The sequence below is a fragment of the Paramacrobiotus metropolitanus genome, unplaced genomic scaffold (assembly GCF_019649055.1).
Source record: "Paramacrobiotus metropolitanus isolate TYO unplaced genomic scaffold, Prichtersi_v1.0 Parri_scaffold0000019, whole genome shotgun sequence".
NCBI classification, from domain to species: domain Eukaryota; kingdom Metazoa; phylum Tardigrada; class Eutardigrada; order Parachela; family Macrobiotidae; genus Paramacrobiotus; species Paramacrobiotus metropolitanus.
The window spans coordinates 1,036,519-1,059,033 of NW_026570239.1; the positions used below are offsets into that span (position 1 = coordinate 1,036,519).

At 43.1% G+C, this 22,515-nt stretch overlaps 3 protein-coding genes across 3 annotated transcripts; 1 reads left to right on the plus strand and 2 right to left on the minus strand.

Annotated features, from left to right (window-relative positions):
* Window positions 1-6,886: 6,886 nt before the first annotated feature.
* LOC129586045 (uncharacterized) lies at window positions 6,887-9,018 on the minus strand. Its single transcript, XM_055479031.1, has 3 exons — window positions 8,565-9,018; window positions 7,809-8,502; window positions 6,887-7,502 (listed from the first exon to the last, which is right to left on the minus strand). Exons 1-3 carry the CDS (start codon window positions 8,857-8,859, stop codon window positions 7,190-7,192), a joined length of 1,302 nt encoding a protein of 433 aa, XP_055335006.1. The 5' UTR covers window positions 8,860-9,018; the 3' UTR covers window positions 6,887-7,189.
* Window positions 9,019-14,981: 5,963 nt separating this feature from the next.
* On the minus strand, window positions 14,982-17,361 carry LOC129586071 (uncharacterized). The gene is made up of 3 exons (XM_055479069.1): window positions 16,724-17,361; window positions 16,407-16,666; window positions 14,982-16,294 (listed from the first exon to the last, which is right to left on the minus strand). The coding sequence occupies exons 1-3, from the start codon at window positions 17,173-17,175 to the stop codon at window positions 15,318-15,320; spliced, it is 1,689 nt and encodes a 562-aa protein (XP_055335044.1). The 5' UTR covers window positions 17,176-17,361; the 3' UTR covers window positions 14,982-15,317.
* Window positions 17,362-18,314: 953 nt separating this feature from the next.
* Window positions 18,315-21,475, plus strand: LOC129586060 (uncharacterized). Its single transcript, XM_055479052.1, has 5 exons — window positions 18,315-18,531; window positions 18,600-18,779; window positions 19,514-19,912; window positions 20,426-20,678; window positions 20,995-21,475. Exons 1-5 carry the CDS (start codon window positions 18,385-18,387, stop codon window positions 21,162-21,164), a joined length of 1,149 nt encoding a protein of 382 aa, XP_055335027.1. The 5' UTR covers window positions 18,315-18,384; the 3' UTR covers window positions 21,165-21,475.
* Window positions 21,476-22,515: the final 1,040 nt, after the last annotated feature.

A 22,515-nucleotide genomic window follows, 5' to 3' on the forward strand; every position in this document is an offset into this window, starting at 1 on the left:
GAACCATCTCCGACTTTCACTTAAGGAATTTGAAGTGCACGGGATTTTAAATAAAATTTGAGAGAGAAGGCGTGCGGCGTCGCTTCGCGGTTTGTTGACTGCTGCGTGCAGACCATGGTCCGTTGTAGAAATTCCTCTGTGTCGAGAAGTCAGTGTTGCTTTACTGTCAGTTTTGGAACTTTACTTACTGTTTACTGTCGCATACTTCTGTTTTACTTTACTGTTACTGTTTATTTACTGCTTACTGTTCGCCTCAAAATTTACTTTTACTAAGTAAACCAGTAATACTCAGTAATACTTTTTGCCAGCCAAAAATTTCTATCAAGAAAATTGTTTTGCCAAGGAAAGTTACACGGCGCACGGCACGAGTGCACACTGCGCAGTGCACCAACTGCACGTCAGTCTTGTTCATTTGGATTTTGGCAATAAATTTCGCTACAAGCAGACAAATTTCGCGCGAAGCGCGAAGGTAACAAGCAATTTTCGGTTGAAATCTCTGTAAATTCCAATAAAAATCGTAGTAACAAAACTAAAAATTCTCCTTTACTGTTTACTTACTGTTTACTGTCAGCCCAAAATCTTTACTTACTTTTACTGTTACTGTTCTAAGAAAACTTTACTGTTTATTTACTGTTTAATATTAGGCTACTGTTTACTGCCGGTTTACTTGCTGTTTACTAAGTAAAGCAACATTGCGAGAAATGCTTGGCGCTGGGAGAAAGCGTGTCAGGTTGATGATTTAGAGAAAAGGCTTTCAGACAGAGCACATTTTAAAACATAATCTGTGTGGAGAAAATAAGAATAAATTTATGAAAAAGTGTGACAACTAGACTGACTCACCCTCTGTATTAGCATTATCGTATTACAGAGTGTTCCGTTTATGAAGAGTATATATTGAAACTAGAATCGTAAATAAGATCAGAATGATTATCACAAGATGCCAAAACAGGGCCCATTTGGGAAAACACAGACACATTATGAGTAAAAGAACCGTGTACCCATAAAACAAACACACCGTCATCATGACAACAGTGTCGACTGCGCGGTTGGCATATTCTCCTGAATCTTCCATTGTGTGTTGTGTGTCCGTATTTGTTGCGCTGTCCACTGCACGGTCTGCGTGTGAATTATTAGGGTCGCTAACGGTCACGCGTTTTCGCGGCTTGGGACCATCGACGGTGTCCACACTGTCAGTTGCCACCATCTCCTTTGTTTCTGGCACTTGGCGTGCCGGGAAAAACCGCTTGGTTTGCCAACTGCAACAAGAAAATTTTTATTCGAAATGGTTTTGCGACGTCACAATTAGCAATAATACGCAGAATTTGTTGGTATACTACATGCATGGAGTAAAATATTTCTTTTTTGTTGATCGTACCTTCTCGAACTGTCTATCGCTGATGTTTTTTCATGCCCGACCTGGTGTCCTTCGCGTTCCAGCCTCTTGCAAACAACAGTTAAAGTGTCCAAACATTCTTGTGCAGATACGCGTTCTCTACAGTTTACACGCAGGCAATCATTAATCACATCAAGAATATCTTTTCGTATGTGCTGATGAACAAACGGGACATAACCGTCCAGAAGAAGAAAGAGAAGGCGCATTTCGCTCAGTTCCTTAACCCTCCGCTTTGAATTTCCCCGGCAAAAATATCTTTCCTGGTTTCCAATGCAACACTCAATCAAGTCAAGTAGAATACAACCCAAGCTCCATACATCCGTTTTTCTTCCTGGTATAAACTCTACTCTAATCTGTATAGATTTAATAGACCCCTTCGCCATTTCCGGTGACATGTAGCCTATAGTGCCACGGTAGCCTTCAATATCTTCTTTGGTTGTCAACTTCTTTTTCATAAAGGTTCCATCATCAAGATCGCCGATGCGTAACTGATAAACTTTTGGGTCCACTTTTTTCAGCACAACATTGGCTGGTTTCAAATCGGTGTGAATTACTTTTCTAGAATGCAGAAACGCTAAGCCGGCCGCTATTTGGCGCCCAAAATCCGCCACATGGAACACCCACAACTGATCGCGCTGTTTCAAAAAGTTTCCAAGATCTCCATCTGCAAAAGTGCAACGTAATTTTCCGTGTTTATTATTGAGATTCATCTGGAGCGGTACTTCCACAGATAACGTACAAGTAATGCGTATTTCATTTCCGTACGGCAACCTTCCTCTCCCCATTTTCCCGGAAACGAATACAAATACAAGTTACATGCCGCAGCATTCTTCACTCTACAGTGCATCAGATGGCCTTTACTATTTCCCCGCACACTGCGCTGAAATAGCCTTTCGTTGATATGCCGTAGTATGCGCGGCACAATAGCCTTTTGCTATTTTACCGCACACTACGTTATAATAGCTTTTTGCTATTTTGCCGCGGTGTACTCGGTGCTACGCCTCGTACAGATAGCTAAAGTGCTATGCTGCGGCCACCTATACCATATCGGGCACCACTGAGTGCGCCTCCGCACGCGACGGCTTACTTATCATCACCGGTCAGCAGCTCGACTTAGCCGGAGGACAACCCGGCCCGATACATCGACCAGCTTTCGGAAAACAGCGACCGTCCGCAGTCGCGCGACAACCCGAGAATGTATTCTCCCGACCCATGCGGCGGTTCGGCAGCTCACGGAAGCACGTACACGAAATCGGACACAGGACCGACACCAATGGGATCGGCCGGAGGAAAGTGACAGCCCATCGACGATGGTCACGACTACGACGACCGATACCGAGAAGGACCTTGTTCCTCCGTCTACACAAATTGACTCGACCTCGGCAAGATGCCAGGAAGACGGAGCTGGGGGAGTTGGTGGAAGAACAAACTCGGCATCGACGCAACCAGGCGGGCAGCAGATAGGAGGCGGGGAAGCCGCAGCCGGAGGTACTAGACGAGTTCAATGTGGAGTCCTGACATCGAAAAGGAAGCGAGAAGTCGACACGGGTCAACACGTTGGACACGGCGTAAAGTCTATCGGAGCCGACCAACGAAAGCAGCCGCGACCGCCGGTGTGCAAAGCGAGCCGATCGTAACGATGGACGAGACGACCAGGTCTATGCAGCTCGAGACCGACCAGAGGGACGGAACATTGTCTAAAGATGTTGGACCGATGCTGGTCGAAACCGACGAAATGTCACCGATTTGCCAATGCTTGAGCGAGCACTCTTACTGCCCAAGAGTCTGAAAGCGGATCCGCGACAATTCGAGGCGATGTGCATAATGTGGATGAATAGCTTAACCAGCTCAGCCGCCTGCGCCGACAGCACGAAGCAATCGGGACCGACCTGGATGCAAAGTTCATGGTCAAAGTGAGCGGGGCTCTCACTGGAAACGCTACGGATTGGTATCGAGAGCATACGACAGCCAAACCAGAGAAAGGCTGGCCGTTCGATATCTGGATGCCCAAGATTACGGCCAGATTCGCCGACCAAAAAAGGCATCAATGCCTTGACTGAGATCACCGATTAATGGTACCGACAAACGTTCCAAGACACCGAAGCAGTTCACCAACGCGACGACAGCCATCAAGTCACGGGGCAGCCATTAAGGGAAAGTCGTGCTGCATTTTCTGTGCAAGAAAGTGGATGACCCCGACCTGAAGCAGGCTTTGGTCTACTGCAAACCGGAATTGCTGGAGGAGTAACTGGAGTAACATCCGCGCATATTTCTCGGGAAGCCACATTACAAGGCGTTTGACCGCACGTAGCGGGTCAATTAGTGCGCAGCCGTACGGATGACATACCAGAGCGTAGCCCGAGGCGACACGGATACAAATCTTCTCAGACCGCTTCCGGGACTGAGCAACCCGGAATTCCTCGACAATAACGAATACCTGAGAATCCACACGACGATCATCAGGTGCCCTCCGCTTTCAACCGACCATGCGCTTTATGCGGCAAGCAGGCTTTTGTGCGAGTAATGACGAACAGGAGGAAGATAGTAGCCAATAGCAGTCGCCGGTGGCAACCCAGGAACTGATGAATGTACCGCCGGAGCTACTGGACCCGGATTTTCAAGCGATGCCGGTGCAACCGATTCAAGCGATATTACCATTAGCCGAGGAGGCAGGATCAGCTGGGTGCTAGATACACCCGCCCTTAGCCGGACAGCGCCCGCTTGATGTCGGAAAGCGACCTGCTGATGCAAACGGATGCGGACGATGAGCCGCGATCGCTTGATTCCTTAGACTCGGAGCTCGGCAGCACAAGCGACTCGCAATCGCCTTACTCGGACGGCCAGACCTCGAGAATCGGCTAAAAAGATGAGGAAAGTTCGGATGAGAACGGGGCCAGAGTTAATATGTGCCGTCTATCATAGCCGGCACCAAACAAGAAACGCTGTCTTTATTGTTACCCTTGTCCGACACTAATTAAGACTCGCCGTGACTAGTGTCCCCAATGCAGACACCAACTAAGCCGCGACCTTCCTAATCGTGTGCCCCATAACTGAGCATCTCAGACACCGTTTATGCCTTGCAGTCTTGCACGATCTGACACCTGCCGGCAGTAATTTTGTGTTCCATGCTTTTTGTCTATTCAACGGTTGTCCCCTCAATATCTTTTACTTCTGGTAATTTAATGTCGTTTTTCCATCCACTAGGTTATTTGTTTTATCGTTTTATGAGTTTTAGCGTTTCACAGAGTTTTTGTTTTATTGTAGTCGCTCTTTGAATTCTTTTGCTACCCTATACAGTTGTTTTTATCAAACATAAGAAGCCAAGAGAAGACTTGACCAAGAGGATACTTGAAATAGCTAAAGGCTATTGTAACGCAGTGTGCGGCAAAATATTTATGGCTATTTTGCCGGCCATAATGCGGCAAAATAGCTAAAGGCTAATTTAGCTCGCCCTCCTCAGCGACTGGATCTTTTACAAGCTATTATTTTTCTTGTTTTGACCAGACTTGAAAGTGCCTTTGGGTTTGTCTGCTTACTGAATAAAGAAACAGTCTTTGTGCAAAAAATTTTGCAGTTGATCATTGTTACTTCACCGTATTGTACGTAAATAAACGATACAAAATCGGCTATAACTGCTAAATATATCCGGACTACCAAAGTGACCGTTGGTCATTTTTGCCGACCAACCGAGTGAAATGTCTGGGAGCAAAAACGACCACCGTAAATTTTTGTCTACTCATTCTTCTTAAATGCGCTCACCATCCTCTGCGTGTTCTGAAGCCGAACACTTGAGTAGGCACACACATTTAACTGACACTCGAAATCCAGCCGGCGTTCTGGTCTAAACAGAATTTATAACCAAGCGATACATATTAGTCCAGCCTGACCGCTTTTTATCCGGCGATTCAAATTGTGTGGACAGTGGACAGTGTCCACTGGACACCAAGGATAAGTTACGAGTCCCAACTTCCAGGCCTGGGGATAATATACGGTTCCGGTATAGGGCTTAGGAGTGAACTACCAAAATGAGCTGTTGTTGTCCCCTAGAGTAGGTGCACAAACTGCCCCCCCCCCCCCTCCGGATAGAAAACTCTTATGAGAACTGCCCGGGATACATCTTAATCTTGGCTATATGTCGCGTGCCGGCCAAAGTGTCCGGCTAAATTATGAATGCACTCAAAACCACGAGCTGCTACGGGCTGCCAAAAACATATGGGGTAGAGGCAAAACGTACGACTGACATGTCATGGCACCAGCGGACGCTCCGATCGGCAACAGCTGTCTACAGCGCACGACTGGCTCAGCGTAAAAAATTGTGGCAGTTTGAGTCGACCGCTCAGTAACCGGTTTATACAATAAAAACAAGTATTTTCGAACCTGGTAAATAGTCCATCAGTATTTCCAAAGTACCCTGTTCGGGCTGTCCCGGTTGCACGTCGTATCTTATGCTGTGGTACCGCACAACATTTTCATGTTCAAGCTGTAGAAGAGCCGCCCAGTGAGCTTGGTTGGCAGATTTCGTACACGGAACCGTTTTCACAGCCAGTTCTGTCTCTTTAGCAAAGCTGTCGCTGTCGACCACTGTTACTTTATGAACAGCACCATAGGCGCCACTGCCGAGGGAAGTTGTTTTGGAAAATGTGCATTTTGCGCCAAGAGCGAAAGATGTCGACATTTTTTATTGGCACCGGGTATACTATGAAAAATACAATGTCATTATACCATTACGAACAAGACTTTCTAAATAGAGAGGCACGATGCTGTCGGAAAAATTCTGGTATCTTGTCGCTCGCTCTTCGCTAATGCGCAATTTTAATCATTAAGTTGCAATTGTCTTGCTCGCCTGTCATCTGATGTGTTGCATTCACATATTCAAAAACACATTGCGTTTCAACACGGCGATGGTACTGTAACGCCGCTTGTTATAATTGTGGACCATTTCTGTTGTTGTCATTAACGGCTAATCAACGTGCGGCATCATTTCTAGACACACTGTACAATTTACGGCATAGATATTGTGGTATATCAGCACTGTGAACCCCACGAGATAAGTGGACCCTATAGATTTGTACTTTTTCTGTAGTCTGTACTACAACATCGCTTTTAAATACAGCATTTCCTCTGTTGTCCAACTAAGGCTAGGCGATAACGATGATCCACTTCAAGCCATTACCAATATTATAATCTGTTGTTGTAAAGGCGGGTATATTCGTATAGGAAGCTCTTGTACCTTTCCGGTGATACATCCTGTTTGACCGCACATCGAACAACTCTATCGAAAATAAAAAAAAACGCAAGTTCTGATGCAATAACTGACAGAGCTGGGTAATGTTGAAAGCCATAAGCGATTGTGAATGCTTTCTGTTTAACCGTCGGGCGACCAACTTTCGTTGTGCCGATAAGTTGTAATACAGTGCTGCGTATCATTTGTTAGGATGTACCATAGTATGCGCGTAAGCTGCTGCTCCTTGGCTGTCCGATTCGAGAGCTTTTTATTCATCCTTAGAGCAATGAAATACGGCAAATCACTTAGACTTTGATAACAGCCAATTTATCTGGTTGATAGTAGCCTTATTTCACAAGACTAATTGAGCTTTATTGCAAAAATTAGCAGTCAGGAATGTTCTTAAAAACTATGTCCCTTGAGAATAGAGTGGAAATGGATTGAAATTAACCAATTCCGTGTTGTATGATCAAAATAGCAGAACTCTGAATCAAACTGCGTATTAGAGGTGAAATGGGATAAACTCGGTCTTGATTCTGTCGAAAATCAGTAGATCGATTCAGGGAAGGTGGTTACCCTGATTTGGTACTATCCGTGTTCCAGTTGACAATGAAAGCCAGGGATAGCAGTACGGCAATGCAAAGGAATCCGACTAACGTACTTGGTAATATGCTGGTGAAATGATAATACGTCGTGCTGTGGAGCCATACTACTAGCAAAATCATGACGAAACCGGTAGCCGCAATAGCAATCACGGTTGCCTTCACGCAGTATACATTTTCATTGATGACTCTCCGCCAGGTGGCGAATGCTCCTTCGTGAGTATTCTTGTTAGGTTCTGCTACAGCTACTGTTGTGTCTGTTGATCCACGAACGTCTTCGCAGCTAGAAGATAATTTGACAATCGCCAATCAAATACTTTCTTAAACTATAATAATTATTAATTTTATGATTCAAAACAGTTTGTGCCGACTTGTAGGAACAGACAGACTGAATAGCTGCGATCTGCATACCGGCATACGCAATTATTAGTGATTCGAATGTGACTTTCTTACGAGTGGCGAAAAAATAAGGGAACGGCGTGGCAGGAATAAAAGTGGTGCCTCGCTGTTAGTGTTTCCCTGTTTTTACACTAACGGCAAAACTATACTCCCCCCATTTCCAGTAATGTACTCGAGCATTCGAGCATACCTTATTAATTTTTCATGCTCTGATGACGATAGCGGTATGAATTCTTTTGGCAATATTGTTTGCTTCTTCTCCCGGTACTGCGTCAAGGCGTTGACACAATGTACGGCTGTGAATCTCAACTGTCTATCCACAATGAGGCAACCCTTTATGATCTCAGCCAAATCGTAAGGGACATCACGAACGGCAGGTAAAAACCCTTGGGCGGCATGCCACAACACCGCTGGATCGTTGTTTTCTTTCAGCACCAAAAACTCATTGGTACTCTCGTGGTAAAACAGGTTTTCTGTTTTCCCCGTATGACAGTCGAATAAGGTCAGCATAATACAGCCAAGACTCCATATATCGCTTTCTTTCCCGGGAGTATCCTTACTATTTTTGCCATGTACGCACGCTTGTACTGTTTCCGGTGACATGAAACGAGGCGATCCGCGAAGATGCCCAACCGGAATATTGGTTACGTCCTGTTGCATCAGAATACCTAGCTCCAAACCGCTAATGTAAAGCTGATAGCCCCATGGAGGCAGTTGCCTTCGCAGCAGTATATGGGCCGGCTTCAAATCAGAGTGCACAATATTTCGATCATGCAGAAATAATAGGCCACAAGCGATTTGATTGCCGAACTCGACCAGTTTCACCAGCGGCAGTCGATTTGTAGTCTTGATGGTAGTACTGACAAAGTTGGAAAGATCCCCGTCTGAAACAAATGGCGAAAATATGTTTTTTTATGCTAATAATAAAAGCGCTCCTTGCCCTTACCGGGTATATAGTCCATCAGGAGCTCAAGAATTCCGATTTTTGATGGATTTTCATAACATGTCACTTTGTGATAGCGCACAATATTAGGATGCGCTAAGTCCAGGAGATTTTGCCACTTGAGAGTGTCGTTGGGTGGATGCCAGCTGTCGGGAAGATGTATTTCCTTAACAACCAAGCTAGCTGTGCTGTTCTCATCATTACACACCTTGGCCATGTAAAGAAAACCAAAGCGACCTTTTCCCACTATATCCTTCTTCTCGTACATCCAGCTGCGACCAAGCACACACCATGACATCGTATTTTGGAGACAGTAAATACAGGTCTGACTGAATAGCTACAGTAATGATTAATACAGGACATTTACGTAGAAATCGAAAACTTCGCTTTAATAATCAGCAGCTGACTAATAATTTATGTGGTTCAACGGGAAGTGCTTGTATAATCGAGCACTAATTATATACACAGAATCGTGTTTACAATTCAATTTGAGATAGTGTAACCGTTGCCCGAGCTTTGCTTTCGAGACCGCGTTAGTTGAATAACTGCAGTACTGATACAGCGATATCTGTTGATAAGGATGACAGAAGCGTGAAAGCCTGAGACAAAGTGTACAGGTCAGCTGTACAGGGCGCCTGTATTTTCAGTAATTTCATCTGCGCTTTATAAAATAGAGTTTTGCATCGCAGGCACTGTAAGTCTGAAACCAAACGCGTTTTCGTATCAGTATACCAGCATCATTCAGATTTTCGATGGCTTCCTTCTGTTCATCGTCACGTTGTGAGTGTGATTGCGCTCAAAGCAGTACTCTATGCAACCCATGACTTCCTTATATTTTCGCGGAATTCTCTTATTCTGTGAGTGCAAAAATGGTATTGGTACGTATTGCTGGCATTCGTGCTGACATCACAGATATCCAAGAACAAACCCTTAACAAAACAAATTCTCCTAAAAATTATATTGCGAAGGACACGAAAAGCAAGCGTCCCTATTTGGTATCTCCCGATCTGCGCACGTTCAGCTAATATTGGCCAATACGATGGAAACGTGACACATCACTAATAAACCGAAGAAAAACTAATTCACAGTACTTCAGACACATCCAGATTGAAAAGTAATGCCGAAAAACTCAGTGAAGATTTTTTTTCACTTTGCAATTTGATTTACGTAGCAAATTTCAACTTTTTTCTCTCCTCTACCAGTCAATTTGTGTGAAGAAAAAAATACGTCATGTTGCGAATCCTCTCTTCCTTCAGTGTACATTATTCAACAAAAAAATATTTAATGCTTTTCTAGAAAAACAAGGGCTAAGCGTGATTACTTGCCAAAGCACTCAACATCTAGACGGTAGAAAACGATAATTTCGTGAAAAATTTTTAGTTCTTGGAGCAATCGAAAGTTGATCGGTATTCAAAACCAGCTTGACTGGCCATAAAATGTTTGTTTTACTGATGCGAAGAAATCTTAATTTCATGGGCACAAGAAGGATTAAAAGGAAGGAACCTGGTGTCCGAGAAACATAAATTCCTTTTCTAGTTTTTCTTCAATTTCCCAATTTTTGCAGATGTCAAGCCACCGCAGTACATCAAACACACTACGTAGTATTGGCTAGTATTTGTAACATTTGTAATCGAAAACGGCCAATGTCAAAAGAAGGAAGGAAATTTTCTGGTGTCAAATACAGGAAGGAAAGTTTCACATTCACTGATATTTTGATAAAACTTTTTGACGAATCGAATTTTTATTACCCAGTTCCCAGTATCCCTTCGAAACATGTCAACCGCTTCCGACGAAAAATAACAAGAAATCCAAAACAGAAAGTCCATTCAAAAACACGAAACATCAAAAAATAACGAAAAACAGACGAATGCTTTTGCTTAAGACATATGCTTATCATCCGAGTTGTGAAACCAAAATAAATACTACAGAAAAATCTACATACGCCGTTTATGCGTCTTCATCGCCGTCAGGTTTATAACGTTTCATATTACTGCCAGATGACTGTGCCGTTGTGTAGCAAAATTTAAAAAGAAATGCCAGTAGGCAGTAAGCACCCTCTTTTGGCCCCGTTATCTTTAGGTAACCCCCTATTTTCCGTTGCCATTGTTATAAGGTCGAATTTTCTTGACATTAATAGAGAATTTATAGAACGTGATTGCACTCCCGGCTAAGTTTCCGGTTGTGCACCGACAGTTGCCCGGCACGAATCAATGCGGGCCAATGGTCATCGCTTGGTAGTGTGAAACTGTGGAAGGGTACCTCAGCTGCACCTGCCAGAGAACGCAGTATTGACGCTAGGATAGCAGACAGCGTCGTACAGGTTGGTGGTTGTACGAGATTTGTGTTGCTTATGTTGCCGCTAATTGGTTGATAACTGCTAGCATCTATGACCCACTAGCGCCAGATTGATCCCATGTTAATTGCGGCGTTATCCCTCTTGAATTTGGATGTGCAATTAAGTCTTGACTGAAACATCTATCGAATTGCAGTTTAAACAATAACATCCCGAATCTAAGATCTCCCGTGTCTTCTTGTAGCGAAAGCATTAGCGGAAGTACCGACAGTATTAGCATTAGCGGAAGTACAGTACCTACCGGAAGTCACATCCCTTTTAATTAATCTGGATAATTACATCTTCCAGAACACTCTCGTGCACGTAGGAATAGGTAACAGTCTGGTAAGTAGAACTTCGACATAAGAAAACATTTATCTTTCTTATTTTCCCACTTTGTCGTTTGAGTAAGGTTAGGTCATCTAGTGCGGTAGTCCTAGTGCGACTTCCGCATAGCATGTCAGTATTCACTATAGCTAATACGGCCTACCCAACTGAAATCTTGTTTGGGGGGCCCAAAACGCAGACCAGCGAACGATCAAACCGCCCGGAAGGGCGATATTGTCGTGCGCATGGAAATGCCGTACGCACTCGATCTATGCTGGCCGATCAGCCAAACCGGCCCATTGCCGGATGGAGCGGCTAGTATGCCTTTATGTGAATGGCTGATCTCGTCATGTCAGTCCTCTAGGGAAAAAAACTAAAAATGGGTGCCTACAGCCCGCGGAAAAAAAACGGGCCGCAAAAATTATCTAACAGAAAAGATGTCTCTACAGTAAAACAGGTTGCAAAAGGGGCTGCCTATAGCAAACGGGTGAAAGGAATGCCTTTAGCCTCAATCACTCCAATTAAACATTTATAATACAACAACTAAATTTTGATTCTAAGTGCTTTGTATTAGGAGTACACATAGATATCCTTTTACGAAGCAAAATGCTTCTTGAGGAATGACGCTTTGTGCGATACGTACCTATCCGGCTATCCCCGAATTTTAGCAATTTAAACTTTGTGCACGGTTGCCGTACAAAAATGTATCACATCAAAGTGCCCTGCCTGTATTTTCTAAATGCACTAACTGCGCAACACTTGTAGCCTAAAGTAAGCAATTTAAAATTTAGAAAGCTGCGCTAAGAATACAATAGAATTATTGCAATTACTATTGCAATCAAAAGCTACAATATCTGCTTAAGTAGTAATTAGTAATTAGTGTTGGGTCGGCCCGGCCCGGCCCGGCCCGGCCCGGCCCGGCCCGAGCAAGAGGGCCGGGCCGTCGTTTACACGGCCCGGGCCGCGGGCCGATCCGGGCTGCGGCCCGACATGTCCCCGGGCCGCGGCCCGGGCCGTCTTGCAGCACAGTTAAATTTCATTCCCGGATGTCATTATGCAAGCGGCTACAGCGGGTATGTCAACGGAAAAATAGACGGATTTTCACCGAGAAACGTTTAATGCTGTGAAAATTAGGAAAAACTCATCGAAAACTACTAAATTTCAATAAATAGCAATGAAATTTTTTGTTTTTCTACGTCTTTTTTCATATTTAACGTCCACAACGGGCCACGGCCCGGGTCGCGGCCCGGGCCATGGCCCTTCTCCCCGGGCCGAGGGCCGCGGCCCGGCGCGGCCCTCCCAGAAGGGCCGGGCCGAACACGGCCCGGGCCGTTCGGGCCGCGGCCCTGGGCCGGGCCGGCCCAACACTATTAGTAATAACGCCGGTTTTGTACTTCAACGTACTTCAGCGGCTTGAGGTGTTGTACAACATAATACTAGGAAAAATGCACGTTGGCGTGCATTGGCAGAAGACCGGAGCGCAGCAGCTTTTCACTTGTACGAATGCTTATAATTATTTTAACGTGCTACCAGTAGCACACTTCACAGTTAACATACTTAATCAATAATTTCAATTTAGCAACATAACCAGCCAGGCTGCCAGCAACATTTTTCTAATGACCTTTCGTAACAACCTTTCGTAACAGACACAGACACATTTTTGCATTGGTGCTGAATTAAGAGGACCTTCGTTACGCTCCGGTCAATAATAATATATATACGCTATACCAGCGAGACAATACCATTTTTTGTGAATGTTTTACTTGTTGTTTTTGCCCATAATGTGGTTTCCGGGCGTAAACATTTCCAAAAATCAAGAAGAATTTTGTCGGGTAATTCAAATAAATTATAGTATGCTATTCGGCAGTTCACAAGGATATCTGCAGATGTGACCCAAGGAAACCACACAATCGCCATTTTCTAACTGTCACATCCTTGTCACATTTTAGCTAATGGTAAGACAGGTAAGTAAAACCTACTTAACAACACTGATTTTATAACTGTTTTAAGTCAGTAATTGATTTAGAAGCTAAAGAAATCCTGAAATAAGCAACTGTCGTAAAGTAAACTGCAATGGTTAACGAATATGGCAGTACGCTTGAACAATCCACCAACGTGACAGGCGCGGTATCGGTTTACCCCACCTCCAAACTTAATTGCCATGTGCCGCTGGTCAATTATGCTGTTCACGACTATTGATCGGCGCGTTCGGCTGCAATTTTTCTTTTACCACTGGTGGTTTTCTCGCTGAAAACAATTATAACAATATAGGGGGATCTTACATTCGGTTGAGGAGATTTTTAGCAGAACTGTGACGTTTGAAGTGACGGAACCACTGCTGCGGTATTTTTCCAAGCTTTTAAATAAATTTTATAATTTCCGAAATCTATTTTACAATCTGAGAAAAATTGCTAGAGCCGTTTTCCGGTATATGTACATGCACTTACTTATGCGGACTACAAACTTATGCGCATTTACATTCAAGATTTGAACAAGTTGGCTCATAATAAGATTTTTCATATATCGGTTTGCTTTGAAACTTATCGAAGTTTGCGGTATATCGCCTAGCGCCCTCAAACCGGATGGTGAGTTCCCAAACGGCTTTCACTACAGTGTCGCAAATCATTTGTCCACAAAATGTCTCTAATGAATGTTAAAATTAATAGTGTTTGGGAGTGCGCGAAAAGACAGTTTGAAAGGATTTAGCAATTTGTGCACGGCATTTCCTTTGAAACTAAATACCACTTGCCAAGGCCTTATGCAACTTCGGCGTTTACGTGTTATTAAATATCGTACTTAACACATTTTTGCTGCCTTATACATTTAAAATTAAAACCGCCGCCCGCTTGCCCTGGGGGCGTATGAGACCTTATACTAGTAATAATTCAAGCCATTTTATTTTCGGCTTTCCCAGTTCGTCGTCGAACTTTTAATCCTAGTTTGACTGGATAGTTTAAATAATGGTCAATGTAGCAAAAAAAGGGAAATGGTTATTCCCACCACCCGGGCACCTCCGTGGACTATTCTCACCTTGTTCATTTTCACCGCTTTTGCTTATTCGCACCCCCTTTTTAAAATTATTTGTTACACCACCATTGGCTATTGCACCACCTTTTTACACTTCCCTTTGGCTATTCCCACCTTTGACTTAATTTATTCATAAAATTACTTTAAGTTGCTTCAGAAATCTTTTTTTTTAAATAAGAAGATAGTGAATGATATTCGTAAACCATTCTGCGTCCAAGACCTTTAGAAGCCGGTAAAGATAAAGCCAGTAATATTTGTTGATATTAAAAAGTCTAGCCGATAAACATACAGTAAGTTCATGGCACAATCCCGATCGGATATCTCCTCCGATCACGAGGGAGGTCTGGTCAAACAAGCAGCTATGACTCGGTTATTTAATGTATTAAAGGCGCAGAACTGCCGGAACATTCCAGTTCAAGGCAAGAATTCGACTGGAAGCAATAATGGGGTGCGAATAGCCAAAAGAGGTGTGCGAAGGCAGGGGGCATTAGTTAAAAGGTGGTGTTAGAATTTATTCTTAAAAGGTGGTGCGAATTGCCAAAGGTGATGATAGGTGGTGAAAATAGCCAACAGGGGGTGCGGGGTGGTGGGAATTGTCACCCCCAAAAATATTTCACTTGAGCATTGCTTCATATAACAAAGGCAAAGTAGAGAAATTACTTTTGTTAGGTCCTTTGTAGACAGAAGGAGCGTCCTTTCTTTATGGTGCCTCGTATCATCTCTGCAGGGGACTTCGTAAAGGTGTTACACCCACAGTCATATAGCGCTATGCGTATGGGTGGATATGGGTAAAATATACTGTACCTACTTTGAAGCAGTCCAGTGTGTGATCGTAATCCGAACACAATAAAGTAGACAGGCCATTCCGTGAAGTTTTGAGGAACAAAGTTTTGCCGATCTCGTTTGACAAAATTAATACCGCATTGCACCAAATTCGGAAAGTTCGTCTTAAGCCGCAAACATGGCCATGGCGAGGTATCGTACAAAGAATGTAACTTGCCAGAAAAAAACTATGACCTCCCTAAGAATCAATAAATTTACATCCTGCAAAGTACTTGTACTTTGTAAGTTCAGTTTGTGAAATCAGTGTTAAGAAAGGATACTTCGTAGACGAAGGACTGCGAGCCAGTGACCTCCACCGACGAGCGATTATACGCGCGGAAATCGAAACCCGACTGCTTCGGCGTCGGCCGCGAAAAAAACATCACAAATCCAAGCTTCTCCAACCGATGTATTATCCGGGCCATATTTCGTACGACTTTCACCCCATTAAAATCCTCGGGGGACCTTCCCCAGTCCGCCGGCATCCAGTGCACCTCCAGAGCCAACTGCCCGACCGACCGCAGAGTCTCCGCCGCCTTCTCCCCATCAAGGAAGGTCATCTCCGAGCTCTCGCAATCCATCTTAATCACATCCAGTTTCCGTTTGGTATGATTCAAATCCACGCGAATCTGCTGGACGGTCTTCAAAATCCAGTCATCCGGGCGTTTTACGGCAAAATGCTCTCGACCGTATACAAGTCCCCATTTGTAAAAGTAGTGATGAGCCGCGCGTTGGGACGTGTTCTGCTCGATGGACGGATCGAAGGAGAAGACAGAGCATCCCATACTGTGCAGTTGGTCATCGAAACGCCAGTCATCGCGAATACCGAAGGAGTACACAAGACAGTCGTCTGGGGAGCGGTTGGGGAAGATGTCCATACATAAGGTGTACATACCGTCCACTTTGATTTTTGCCACTTCATTATCGTACGATCCACCGAATTGTTCCCGTCTAATGCACGCGCTCTGGTCTGGTTTATTGAAGAAGCTGCTAAGCCTTTCGATTTCGTAAGGAAGGCTGCCGTCAGCCGCTGGTGGGAAGAATGTCAACGGCTCTTCCGGTTGGTACTTTTTCCAGGCAATCCAGATTGTGCAGTTGAAACGGGACTCATCGCACAGATGCTCGTTGGTCACAAATGGAATCCAGTCGTACTCGAAGTACATTACGTTCAGCCAATCATGGAAGAGTGTCGCGTACCGTTCGTTGTTGATGTCATCTCTTGGTTCTGGAATTTAAAAAGTATATACCTATTATAAATAACTACATAAATTATTTAAATAAATACTTGACAGTTTACGAAATATGTTTTTATTTATTATGGACAAGAAAAAAATTACCGGTATAAATAGTGGTCAGCAGGTAATCGGCATCCGATTGGCACGCGACAATCTGCGTCATATCATAAAAATCAGCAACCGATCCAGTGATTAAAATGAAATCAGCGACTGTCCGAATCGGCAAACTGGACGCCGGTCGACAGTGCGTATCATTTGTACAAAACGACCGCGAAATATTGGTTCGCTGTACTTCCATCGAGTTCTTCTTTGCGAGAGATCCGACGCGTGTCTCCAGCTCCGGCGGTGGAAGCTGCGCAAAACTATCAACCAGAAAGTAAATTTTCGTTAGTCGATAGGTAAGTTAAAATTTGCTTTACCGGATCACAGCAATTCGTTGAGCCGAATCACTGGATTTCGCTTTCTGCTTTAACGGATGCAAAACACGGTCGAAAAGTTCCGATTTGGAGTCATTGCGGCATCCGGCGCACGCTGCTCCAAGAAATGTCTTCACCCAGCTCCAGGCTTGCGATTCGTCGGTGATAACTGGATACGCCGCGGAGCCGTACCATGCTGCGCGTTTATTTCGCAGCCGGCCGCACTCGTTGGATTCGTCGTAGTAGGAAAAAGCGTCAACCGCCGAAGTGAAGAGATTGCTGGCGCTTTTCGCCAGACTGTCCAGGATTCCCGCTTTGACGTTGGGGGGAGTTTCGCGGGGAGGGGTGTCGTCGACAAGCGGCGTGATAACAAGGAGCAAACTGCACGTAATCAGAAAAATGGCGACGCTGAGGTAGACAACGAGGCTGCGTTGCACCTGGCATCTTCGCAGCATTCTCACAATAATGATCTTATGATCTTCTTAATAGAGAAAAATTAAATACGATCCATGCTGTAAGCGCATCTGTGTTCAGTAGTATTCGTTTTCTATGTAACGGCTTCGGAACTCGATAAATCATTAAAAGTCTACTGTAGTACTCTGTATTGTTGAAACACTTGTGATAACTCACGAAAAGGCAAACTGCACGTTATCTGCAAAAAAATTTTATTTGATAAATCTGCTCGGATGAAGATGCGCATGCGCTGCGACGCTCCACGCGCGCAAAACCGTTTGCCCCACGGCAGCTGTTATTAACTTCCGTTTTCACTTTTTACTGCTTATCTTCAACATCCGCGTTCACTCTGCGTCGTGCAAGCTGAATGCACTTTGATTGAAATGATGCACGGAGGCTGCAGCTACAGTACAGTAATGTGAAAACCGGTTTGTAAGCCTTAACAGTAAAGTAACTCTACGGATTTATTATGGCGGGCTGCTGTTGTTCTCGTACCGGCTTCCGCTTATACCGAACTAGGTGTAAGCACGTTCAGATACATGAATACAGAATTTCAAGTGAAATATTCGCCACTCCCATTTCCTCTCACTAAGTACTACCGTAAGTAAGTACAATTTTGTTAAATGCACAGGAAATATTTTAACTGTAAAGCTTTAAGCCTTTTTTAAATTGATCACACAGAAAACAGCCAAATGCAGCACTATAAATTAACAGTCTAGTAAAGAAGGGCTTGAAATATTCTAATTAAATATCGTTACTGCGCTCCCAACACGTTAACGATGCGCGCTATGTGACAATAACCACATAAATCGGTTTGGTAAGAACCCTGAAGTATCGGTACATTGCACATGCAAATGTACAATAGGAAAATCACCAAGCTGTTGTCTCCGTTGTAGAAGGCGTAAGACAATCAGCGCTTGAATGACCGAATATCTGACACAGCATAAACACGCCGCCGGAAACGTGAGCACGTCGGCAAAACGCCCACTCCTTCCCTTCTATAACCCGCATGACCCCGACAACCCTCTTCACATTTCTCTTGAAACTGTCTTATTCACCGGCAAAACTCAGCGAAAACGCGCTGCACCGCTCAGCAGAAGCGCGTTCCTCCGATTTCTTGTAAGAAAATTGTCGTTTTCTCATTCAGCTTTTCCAGTAATTTAAGATTCCCTATTTTTTCTGGGCTGGGTCACGTGATCCCCATAGGCACAATGTATTCCGCAATTCAGAAAAATATTTTAATTCTCGGTATTGTTGCTTGTTTTTATCCAGTGTGGACGGCCACCACCACGAAAGGGACGACAACAACAACGACGAAAGCGCCCGTGAAAGCCAACTACAGTATCATTTCCATACCGGTAAAATATTGAGTCAATAAGCGAATTCTTATTTTTATTTACTTCAACTAGATAACTTGATTATGCAGATTCCCGGCTTGTATAATCCAACGAATCCGCCGTCCGGCTTCATCCCAGATGTCATCAAGGAGATGGCGAAGATCGCCGGGTTTAACTACTATTTCGCCAATATCGGCGAAACCGGGTTCGGACGAATGCTGCCCAGCGGGAAGTTTGACGGCGCCATGGGACAATTTATATTGCATCCGGTAAACGCCTGTATTTACAGTTAATAAAGCATTCCGTAAATACTTGCATAATTATTTCACCCAATAAAGTTATGAATAATTATCAAAAGAAAAACAGAATAAACGGTCAATTAATCCCATTTAACTGCAGTTAAAGTTTTAGAAAATTACAAATTAAAGCTAAGAATCATTGCATAATTTTTCTATATTTATTTCATTTTTCTTATCAAAAAAGGCCAATTTTACCAGTCATGTAGATTACCGATTTTAATAAATGTAGGCAGAATTTGCTGTTCACGACGTAAGCGTCTTAAAGATAACAGAAGAAAATGGTGTCATTCTTGACTTACTGCGTCTGTCGGATCGCGTTTAGTTTGTAATTTTTTTAAATTAACGAATAGCCTATTTGCGTTTCCAGTGAGGCTAAAAATGCGTTCACAAACCTTAAGTAAAAAGATACTTTATTGAAGGCGCGTACGGGTACATGCTGTCTATTCAATACCGTTTAATTATAAACTGCTGTGCTATAAAACTGCTGCATATGAGATCTTACGATCGAAGATTATGACAGTTAGTCAAATTGTGTAGTACATGGGCACACCCCGGTGTGAGAACATTAATTAAATGTTGTTGTACAGAGAGTTACACCAACGATTTGGTAACATTTAGTCAGACTAAACTTTTTTCGAGGCATTTTCTTCATAAACGGGAAAAGCATATTGCAGTCTTTTTCTTAATAAAATTTTTTTCTTCAGGAAAAGTACGATATTTATGCGTCGTTGCTGGAAAATCAAGGCCCTTATGAACAAGTTGTGGACTTCCTGACGCCGTTGTTCCAATCCAATGTTACCACGGTGTACAACATGAAACGCGCTCTGCCCTCGGACATCATCAGTCGGACCGTGGGATATCTAGAGAAAGTGCCGGTTGTCGGTTCTAAGCTCGCGCAGGGCGCGGAAGACATTTTATCCTACTTGAAACGTGTCATGGGCGAGCCGCTTTTCAACACTCTGTTCGGCTTTTTCAATTTCTTCTTCGGCAGCAACGCAGGCAAGCAGAACGTTAACACCGTGCTGGTTAATCAGAAGTTCTGGGAGTATATGGAGACGGCGGTGCTGGATCTATCCGAGACCTTCAACGACGTCCATAATTTGGTAATTGTCATACATTTAAATGGATTTGCGCAAATGCACTGCATTTTCTTTAAAAATTTCCAAAGAAAATGTTTTTCGATTTTTCGCGTTAATAAAACATAATATTTTATGTGCAACAAAACTAAGAAAGTACCTGTTTCTTTTTCATGATAATTGATACGTTTACGAAGGTATCGTACACGATTTCAATTTTGTTTAGTAATATTTCTAGACAACATTTTAGATTTTTTTAAAATATCGAAACGGGGCATTTTATTAATGGAATTTTAAAAAAAATCATTTTTTTTTCTTCGGTGTGAATGTTTGCCTAAATCAGCCTGCATCGAGTTTTTACGAATCGCTGCCACTGTTCTACAGAATTCCTGAAAGGCTTATGGTCTCAAATGGCCGAAGTCTGCAGGTTTTTGAACTAATTATCCGATATATAACATAATAACAAAATAGTATTCTGATTAAATTAATTCGTCTATATGATTAAATTGTTGGAAATATAAAGCGTTCGACGGCATTTAGGTTAACGATCCGAGTAAACTGCGGGATCCCGACACCTGGAAGGACGTCCGCAGCACCATCACCAAACCCGGCAGCTTGGTGCCGCGCACCTACGACCAAAGTATCGCGTGCGTGAAGCGGGACGACGGGAACCAGTGCCGCTTTATCGGCCGCACACCGGTTATCGACAACGAGATCGTCCAGTCCAACGGCAAACTGGGCAAGGATGTCAAAACCATCCGGCCGGTCTGGGGCAGCTTCTCCGTACATAAAGGTGACAAATGCAACTTCTCCACCACATTAATCGATGAGATGAAAAAATGACATAAACTGATTTTTCAAGATTTTAAAACATTTGTCTCTGAAACTTAGGTTTGTAAAACAATTTAAAGAAAGCTACATCACTTACTAAAATAATTTTAAATTATAAATACAATATGAAGTAATAACAGTTCAAAGGAAAGTTTAGAATAAGTAAGCCACATTTCTATTTATATTTTAATTGTAGATGATGTTTTTCAAAATATAACTGTAATATTTTTTTGTCTTTTAGGATATATTTTTAGTTAAGTGAAAATCTTTTTTTGCAGCCGCCAGCAACCCAAAAATTACCCCGATGATCAAAAGCCTCAACACGGCCATCCGTACGCTGATCGACACAAAAGTTATCGAGAAACTGTACACCCAGTATTTTCCATACTCCGTTTTTACGCGTCCGGTCAGCATTACACCTTACTGGAAATCAAAAGCTGAAACATAATATTATTAGTTTTTTTTTAAATTCGTCCATGCTGCTGTTGTGGTTAAGTTATAATGAACTCATTAATGGAGCGGTGGATGCACGCGCGAACAATGTGCGATTAGCGAGTACCAGTGTAGTCGTTTGTTTTGTAACTGGTTTGACACCGGTAGTTGTCGCTGCACTTGTCTGTTTAATCGGGGATTGCATCGGTTTAATCCATTAATGTCCGCATGTTATACACAATGGCAAATGCTGTAGCAATTCCGAAACTTTTGTAGTGTAACGGAAAAAAATCGATCATTTATTCAATAAACGGTTCTCGGCCTGCGCTCCGTGAACTGCATTTCTATTTTTATTGTGTTTCAAATCTTACAAATTTCGTCACTACAGAAATATTAATTGTTACTGTGATCCACGACTTGTTGTTATTTTATTTCGTTTTGGAATTGTTGCACTTAAATTTCATAAAATTATTTGAGAGAAAATGTGTTTAAAGATTTCCCGTATGTTATGGGTGCGTATTACCGTTCATTTGTTGATTTTCTTCAAATTCGGCGCTTTCGCCGAACAGTTTTCTTCGTGTTCCGTGCCGAATTATCGCGTGATCTCTGTGGAACTTCCGGGTTTCCTCGACATCAACCCCAGCGCCAATCAGTACCAGTCGCCGTACTCGGGTTTTCTCGTTGATCTTTTAGACGCCATGGCCCGTGTGGGCCGTTTCACTTATACACTGAAATTAGCGGAAAGCGGCCAGTTCGGCCATCAGCAATCGGATGGATGTTTTAACGGTGCCGCCGGAGCGCTAATTTCCTCAGTAAAAACCGGCATAATTGATTACAATTTGAATATAATTGTTAAAGGCATATTTTAATTATTTTTTTAATTTTTCTCCTTTAGTTTTTTTAAAGGTAATCTGGAAGTATGACCAAAGTGCTGAATATTTCCCGTAAAATAGTAATGTTTTGTTCATCGGAATTTTCAGTTCTCGGCATTAGTTATTTTTACAACAATATTTAATTTTTATATTTGCTTCCGGGAATCCGGAAGTATGGTATTTTCTAAGTGCTGTTTTTCTCTGTCGAAAAAAACCCGGCATTATTGGTTTTCTGTTATTGATCTGCTACATACTTTCTTTCCAACGTATTTTTAAACCAGCATATTTTCTCGTCTCAAGTGGTTTTTATGTTTCATTAATTTTTTATTTTGTATCGGAACCCGGAAGTGTTCGACGTGAATCAGGCTACGTGTTGTTTGCTTTGCAGAATGTGGATATAGTAGCGGCAATGTTGGAAAGTTCCCTGCCGTACCAGAATGTTATTGATTTCACCACGCCCTTCTTCCAGTCGAATGTGCAGGTGCTGTACAATAC